Source organism: Ornithodoros turicata, chromosome 6 (genome assembly GCF_037126465.1).
Source record: "Ornithodoros turicata isolate Travis chromosome 6, ASM3712646v1, whole genome shotgun sequence".
Lineage (NCBI taxonomy): Eukaryota > Metazoa > Arthropoda > Arachnida > Ixodida > Argasidae > Ornithodoros > Ornithodoros turicata.
In genome coordinates, this window is record NC_088206.1 from 68,090,224 (window position 1) to 68,098,625 (window position 8,402).

At 46.9% G+C, this 8,402-nt stretch overlaps 1 protein-coding gene across 1 annotated transcript; it reads left to right on the top strand.

The window, feature by feature from the left end:
- Nucleotides 1–1,037: 1,037 nt before the first annotated feature.
- On the top strand, nt 1,038–6,343 carry LOC135397162 (sulfotransferase 1C2-like). The gene is made up of 3 exons (XM_064628534.1): nt 1,038–1,143; nt 2,696–3,298; nt 4,590–6,343. The coding sequence occupies exons 1-3, from the start codon at nt 1,132–1,134 to the stop codon at nt 4,962–4,964; spliced, it is 990 nt and encodes a 329-aa protein (XP_064484604.1). The 5' UTR covers nt 1,038–1,131; the 3' UTR covers nt 4,965–6,343.
- The last annotated feature ends 2,059 nt before the right edge of the window (nt 6,344–8,402 follow it).

Genomic DNA, 8,402 nt, shown 5'->3' on the forward strand with positions numbered 1-8,402 from the left:
GTCAGTTAATGTCAATGCAGTTATGCAATGCTGTGTTAATCCATTTTCTGTTTCTTTTATGGGTTTTTTTTTTTTTTACTGTTCTGATATCAGTTTCGTTGCAGTGTTAATGTTATTCAGTTGTGTCACGCAGTCATGTTAGTCAGTTAATGTCAACGCAGTTATGGAACGCTGCGTGAATCCATTTTCTGTTTCTTGTCTTTTTTCTCTCTCTCTTTTTTTTTTTTTTGTGGCTGTTCTGTAATCATTTTCATTGCAGTTATGCTTTCTCCATGTAATGCCGCAAGGCCCTTGGAGCACCACAATAAATAAATAAATAAATAACTGCGATTAAACACCCCGATCGAAATACAGTTGCTATGTTGTTCTCGGAATGTTACGTGATGTTTCAAAGTGATTGACCACGTTGGTGTACATCATGTGCGACGAACACGAGTTATATATTTAGGTAACTTGGACTGCGCATTTCTTTTCCATGACGTCATCGAGTGGGTGGATTTGGCATGAACAAACGTGACGATGAATAATGGTAATATTAGTCGTAACGCATGATTGCTTCCATCTGATCAATGTTACTCTTCACTACCCGTTACATGCTTCGAAATACTGAATTAATGAAGAGCCCTCATGTGAGAAGGGGTATCCGCTGCAACGCTCCGCGCATATAGAGCACGGTGCAATATCACACGCACCGCAAGACCGACTCAAAACCCGAACCAAAATAGTACGCAGGTAACCGTGGCTGTGATCCAGAGCACTCCATCCTTTCGCTCTGTATACACCAGAAAAAAACGAAGACTGCAATATCACGTGAACATCTCCTGCTTGCATCGATTCGCACAACTCGATAGCCAGCTATTACATGAACCAATTATCCAAACAGACGGCATAATCGCGTTCCGATTAATTCCCAAAGGGTTATTCCGCCGGTTCGCGGCACTTAGCTATGTCCCTAACCTGGATTTCCTGGAAAGCGTCACACATGCACGTGGTACCTTGGCCGGCATGCAGAAAAGATATAAGTTCGCTGACACTCGGCTCTCCAGGCAAGTCACATCCGTCGTCTGCTATCGCTCGGTGCTCACCGCTGTCGTCTGCCAACGTCGATCTGCATCGGATTGATTCCGAAAAATGCCGGAAGTGGTGAGGAACGTTGCTTACGTACTGAATTAGAGAGCACTGACGCGAGCGAGTTGGTTTGGATTAAACGTAGAGATGGTGCGGAAAAATGACGGAACCACATAAAACCACTTTCTAACAACTGAGGTCCGAGGTTTATTTTAGACGCGGCGGGGGCGGCTCATGAGGTGGGGGAGGGGAGATGTCGTTTTGTCTTGAAACCTGGCCTAACAACAACTCAACTTCCCTCTTGGACAGTTCGACCGACGGTTGAGCTTATGCACAATGGCCATGCTTCTCTGATGCGAATTGCTACTAGGATTTCTCGGCCTCTGTTCTTTCTGTGAAAGGACGAGACACTGTCTCCCGGATGAAAAGATACCCAGGGGAGTTTGCAGGCCGTTTCTGATCGAGTTGGTGTGATCACGCGATCTGTGGTTCACGCGCCGGCACGTTTCCGTGTATTCATAGCACCTTCACGGAAGATTCTAATGGAAGAAAAAACAAAAAAGGCTGCCCACAGAGCCGCGGTTCGCCATGTGTTACGTTGAGCATTCAAACGGTGCCGAAATATCAGCAGTGGCGTACTTCGCGCTTAGCAGACGACACCAAGCAGACGACGCCGTATGCATCTTTTCCTGTCGTCTGCTACGGAATATCTTTTGGCGGTGTCGCAAGGATATTCCCCACAGTTAGCAGTGCACGTGAAGACACGACGTCACAGCACGACGTGAAAGCAGAAAGCTGTGACGTTTTTCGCATCTTCCGCTTATTCTTGGGAATCTCGTTCGTGCGAATACACGGTTTGTCCAAAATAGCTTTTTCCGCATGTGAGGGGAATCTCGTATACTGTGCAGGCTTTGCATTCTACGTATAGTTTTTCCCGCACTGCTTCTTGCATCAACCTGAGGAACGATTTACCCCTTTTTGGAAGTCCGGAGAGATTGCTCTCGCGCTTGAACCCCGCTTCAACAATGTGCTGGGCGCCAATTTTTCTAATCTTATGTGCGATACGACGGTGATAGGGAACTATGGATTGCTTGGGGACTCCCATAGAGATAGGGGATGGGGCGAATTCTCATAGGAATTTGTCAACCCCTTTGATTTTGAGATCCAGAAAGTGGATGCTACCCGATGTGTCGGGGATCTCTCCAGTGGTCCTCAGTTTAAAAGCCCTTTTAAACTGAGGACCTGGGCTATAGTTTGAACAGGGCCAAAATAATAGCCTCTTCGCGGTGCCCTTCGAGGATGATAAGGTTGTCGTCTACGTATCTAGCTATGGTGATATCTGCGACCCAGCGGTGTCGATTTCCTTGACCCAGTTCTCTGCCGACAGATGGATTAAACCAATTTAGCAGCTAACAAGGCTCATTAATATGGTGCTGGCTAGCATCAGTTCAGCGCTGTATCCCATAGCATTATTTCAATAAAGCTTGTGGGTTATATATTGAAAAAACGTGGTATAAAAATATTGTGACTTTACCAGCAAACCAGAGGGCTCCTGCTCTTTTCTGTGTCCTTTCAACCTTCATTCAAAAACAACACAACCTACCACCGGCTCCTTCTACCCTTCCAGGACAAACCAAGCTTCCACAAGGAGAACCTGCCTCCACACTACTACCGTCGCATCGGATGCTATGTGGTCAGCACACACTACCCGGAAGAGATCATCCGTTCTTCTTTATCCTACAAGGCAAGACCAGAAGACGTGTACATAGCCACGTATCCCAAATGCGGCACGACGTGGATGCAGCACATCATCTACCACATCTTCAGCAATGGCGTTCCGGCACAGGACATCACAGAGTTCACGCTGAAGACACCCTTCCTGGAACGCGTAGGAGCAGAAGAGGTCTTAAGGAGGCCCTGTCCCTCAGCCATAAAGACGCATACGCCGTTCGACCCAGAGCGCTTCTCGAAGCACGCAAAGTACATCTACGTCGCGAGGAACCCCTTTGACTGCTGTGTGTCCTTCTATTATCATACGAGGCACTTTCCAGTGTATCAGTTTGAGAACGGGACTTTCGACGAGTTCTTCGAAATGTTTATGAAGGGAGAAGTAGACTTCGGAGATTACTTCGATCATCTTCTGTCCTGGTACAAGTACAAGGACGAGGAAAATGTGCTGTTCTTGACGTACGAAGACATCAAGAAGGACACCAGGCACTGGATACTCAAGGTAAGTCAGGTGTTGATTATGAGGTAGACGGCACCTCAGAAATGTTTGCTGCTGTCCGGTCGCTTCGAAGCGCAAGGTGTGCTATATGGTGTCAACGATTATTTGTAAATTCACCTGTATGGGCTGCTATTAACAGACATGGTCTCCCTTTACCTGTATGAGCTGACTTTAGCAATGAATCATGGATAGGTGCATTTCTTTATTGAAAGATGGAAGATGGGACAAAGCACGACGCCTGACCACATCGCGTTTCAATAATATTAGTGCTCGCGCCCTAAAACGAAGACCAGGGTCAGCGTGGTCTTCCACCTCTCTGGATAGGTGTGTGTCATCAAGTCGGGAAACATGGACAGGTATTGGGTGTACTGTCATCAAGCAGGAAACCTTCTATGGATAGGTGTATGAACTACCTCTGAAGGTAGCCCTTTTACACCGACGGAAACTCTATCATACATACTGGATAGAAACGCTCCTAAGTTCAGATTGCTTTCTGTACGTGCCGTACCATGTGAACAATACTGAAGCTCCAGAGAAGTTGCTAAAGAGGGCAGTATGACTGTACTGCTGTGCCTCTTATCTTCAAGTAGAACTACGTAGCGTAGTCCCCTTTGCACTGATGCCGCCATTTCAGATTAGTGTCACTGTGTTAGTCACTGACCAGTGTTGTCATCAAGTAGAAGATCTAGTACTGCTGCTCTAGGAGAAGTACGGATTACTCCGTTTCTGTCCACATCCATCCATACATGTACATCACATATGGCGTCAGTTGCACCGCGGCGTTAAGCGTGAACCGCATGGCCCGAAAAGCGTCCGAATTCTTTCCGAACCGAATTCGGGACCGAACTTTTTTCGGAGAACAGAATTCCGTGCCGAATTCGGTCCGATCTGGCCAAGCCAGATTTCTCCTCCGAAATGGGAAGTGACGCCAACCGAAAAAGTAGAAGCAACCAATGGCTATCCAGCCGGAAGGAGAACCATAGCAACGATGACGTAGCAATGGGGTTGACTGTTGCCGTGTGTGTGCGACTTCTACTCCTATGAATACAGGGATTATGTCATTGACCCGGATGGTTGAAAGGCGATGTTCCCCAAGGCCAGAAGTCTTCGGCCGAAATTCGGAGTGCATTTCGGTAGCATGCGGTGATGCACAGAAAAAAGTTCCGTCCCGATTTCGGTTCGGCCAGTTTTCGGCCAGTTTTTCGTGCCATGCGGTTCACCCTTTAATGCGATCTCCCGTGAAAATATCGATACTCGGCAGATTCACCAGAACCATTCCTTCCCACCTCCACAGATCGCAGACTTCCTCGGTAACAAGTACGGCGAAAACCTTCGCGAAGACCCCAGCGTCCTGGACAGGATCTTGGAGTTGACGAGCGTCTCCAAGATGAAGGAAGCCGCAAGGAACGAAAGACAACTCCAGGTCAAAATGCTCTGGGATACCCCTCGAGAGAAGCTACCACGTTGGGCAGCGCTCACCCTCAGGGCTTCGGGATACCTGAGCAGGAAGCCCATGACCGGGGACTTTGTCCGCAAGGGAGTCGTCGGGGACTGGAGGAACCATTTCTCAGAAGAGCAGGTGGACAGGATGAAACAGCGAATCGCGGAGAAGACGGCGGGCAGTGACGTCATGCAGCTTTGGAAGGGCATGAAGATTTGTGAGGCGTAGACAGAGAGGCGAAGACTATGGTGGGGTGTTTTGTTGTTGTTGTCGTCGTTGTTGTTGTTGTTTTCAGTTTTTGTGTCCTGAGGGACTAAAAGCTGATATTTATTTTTTCTAATCAACCTTGCCCATAGAACAAGTACGCAACACACAAATCCAGTCAGAGAACAAAAGGAGCTTCCGCGAGTGTCCCAAAGGAGCTGCAGGTCTTTATAGTTTCGGATTGTAGGTGACGTCACCGAGAGCTATGAACTCCGTATCATAGCAACGGTGCGTGTCTCCGCTCTCCGCCCTAGGTTGGAAGACTGCCTGCAGCTGTAGTGAGGAGAGTGAAATTTATCTTCGAGGAGCAATGTTACCAGATGCGTGGGTATAGAGTGGGAGCCCTATATGACGTCATGCTTCTCAGAGCTATAAATTAATTTTATGATACATCAGCGTCACGTAGAGAAACAATATTTCGGGAGAATACAGAATACAGCGCGGGACACGTGGATTGCAAATTGGCTAAGATTCTGAAGACACGAGATTTATTCCGTAGTGGCATTTTAATGGTCTGCAGACGTGTGTCCTCTCGAAGACAGACATATACCGCTGCAAAGGGCTACGAGGCCGTTAGCGACTGCTAGGCAAAACTAACCGATGGACCGAGAACCGTATAGCGTTCATCATGACCATGTTTGTCTCGCGATGTACAACCAGGAGTCATTCCTTTTTAGAGTTCTTGCAACGTGTTCTAAAAGATCGAGTCGCGATGTCGTCTGCTTCAGTCAATCGGCGCAGGCGATGTCAATCACAGGCTTCCTGTGGCTACTAATGGCTGACCATGTGGCTTATGGCGGCTCGTCTCAATGGCAACGGTCGCCGAAAACACGGCCGCGATTGGCGGACTCTTAATGGTTACGTCACGACGTTTAAGCCGTCAGGCTTTGCAGTCCTGTTGCGATGGGTATCGATATAGTATCGAGGTATGATCTCCTTTTCTTCTTCGTCTTTTCTTGTATTTTTTTTTTTTTTTTTTAGTTTTCACGTTTAGTCGTGCATCTTGGAGGTTGTTAGTTTCACTTTTGATCACGAGCCAGCGTATTTTGTTTATGCTCGCTTTCCGAGACTAATCAACCGAGTGACTCAAAACCATCCTTTCCGCGCCCTCTGTCTGCGTCGTTTAGCGCGAGCCCTGTGTGATCTCTGCTCTCTCTACGACCATACTGCGAATTGTACCTTCTCCCGAAACAGTGTCCGAGCTCCAATCAGTAAGTGCTGTATCTGTGCTCGTTGAGTAACACTTCTACTGTACTAGTACCGTCTATAGTGCACGTTTCGCTCGGTGAAGATAATCCTGTTTTGTACACTGTGACAGTTACAATAAAGCATTTCTTTTTTTCTGTCTGTTCCCATGCGTATGCATAAAATCGTAATTGTTTAAATACACGAACCTCGGGTTTCTTCTCCTGGATGATCTCACGTTTAAAAAAGCGAAATAGTGAAAAGTAATACTTCAGCGAACATCGTTACTGACAGAATGACAAATGAGTGACACAATGGCGTCGGCATCATCGGTGTCAGCTCCGTTGGGCAACGTTGGGGACCTGGGACGAAAGGACCTGGAAGCGGAAACGGAAAAGAGGTATCGCGTGCTCTAGCCGACGGTGATTAGCCCTAGGCACAAACCAGCGTTGACAGGTTTGTGCTCTTGACCAACAATATCCCCTTCGTTATTGGTGACGTTGGCCGCCTTATGCGTGGGAAACTATGGTAAGCAGTCTCACCACCACCACCACCCCACCACCTCTTGACCAACTCGAGTTGGTCTCGCTTGCTGGGAAATTTTGGCGCTTGTCGGCGCAACGCTCTCCGAGATCGTTGGATCGGATCGGATCGGATCGGAACGGAACGGATCGGATCGGATTGGTTTGGTTTGGATCGGATCGGATCGGATTGGAAAATATCGAGAGGTTAGTCCCGAAATCCTTGTTAAGCCCTTTTGCAATGTTTTTGGGATTACAGTACGGTAATATTCTGCACCGTACCATTTTCCCCTATCGTGTTGAAGAACGCGTACCTGTTCGGCGTATTCGGCTTGTTCCTGTCAGAGTCCGTACATTGTAATGGTTACTAAGGGCGACTCCTGCATTTTTCTTGGAACCCGGCTTCCCCTCTTTTGCCACCTTTCCAGCCACCAACGTCTTATAACCACACGAAACTTTATTTCGGTAAGTGACGGTGATAACAAAAGTGATGAATGATAAGATGATCTTTACAAATAATGCTCGATGAGAAATCGTGATTAGAAACTACAATCTGGGCATAGGACTGTTACGCACTGAAAATGTAAAGCGTGTGCAAAACATTATTTTAAATCGTATCTGCACAGATAAAAAAAAAAGTAACAGAAGAAAGCAGACTGCGATAAAGCGCAAAAGTAGAGCATTCAATTTCAAATCTTGCCTACAGCAACCACCATGTCCCCTTCTTAGAGTACCGAGTTCAACTCGGTCATGCTTGCAATATACGATCGGCCTTTAAAGATAAGATGAGATAAGATAACCGGCGGAACGAGTGCTACTGGCAACCAGAATAAATAATATAAATCATTGGGTCCAATAAGAACAGTGACGCAAAACTGCTCTTCTGCATTCTTGCTTTTCAAGCAGATCAACAACATGGCCGAAATGTACCTCGACATGTTGCGCTGTTGTCATAATACTGGGAGAGGGTGGCAATCCAACGTAACGAAAATAGAAGTATACTTTACAACTTGTATTACGCATCCAAGGTTACTTTGCACACAAAAGAAGTGCAGTACTAACCAACGCTGTGACAAAAAAAAAAAAAAGAAAAAGCGATTTTCGAAGTCCGCTTTCGGTTCCGGTCTCTGCTGTGACGTCATTTTTAGTAAGCCCCAGAAAATAAGTGCGCGCTCCCGGCATGTTTGTGATTCGTAAGACTTTGACCGTTGTGAGACATCGGAATCATAACACGATAAAATAAAACACACGATTAAATTGTCTCTTTTTGGTTTGTTATGACTCCGCAAGGTACAGTTGCGCTGAACCGCGCCTTAGAATTTTAAGCGTAAACGGTAGTAGCGCAACAATGTGCGCTACCGGTACAAGTCTGTATGATCTCGTACATTTTATACGTTTGGCCTGCTCTGTGAGATATGTAATGCAGGCTGACCATTACCAATGCAGTACAGCGGGTATAGGTTTGAAAATGTTAGCACCGATGCAGTGATTTAAAGGAGCTTCTATTAGCCTATAGCTCGATTCAAAGCCTACGGCGTTGGGCTTCAGTTCTAATAGTGAGTTTTAGTGTATCGTACGCTATGGCCTTTGCGTACGTAGGGGATAGCGTTGGTGGTTCCGCGCACGCGCAGAACATAAAGAGAGCTTTGCGCATTGTGCAGAACTACCACGCCTATCCCTTACGTACGCAAAGGCC

Coding starts and splice junctions, on each gene's coding strand:
- LOC135397162 (XM_064628534.1), top strand. Junction 3,299..4,589: donor CCAGGCACTGGATACTCAAG/GTAAGTCAGGTG, acceptor CCACCTCCACAG/ATCGCAGACTTCCTCGGTAA.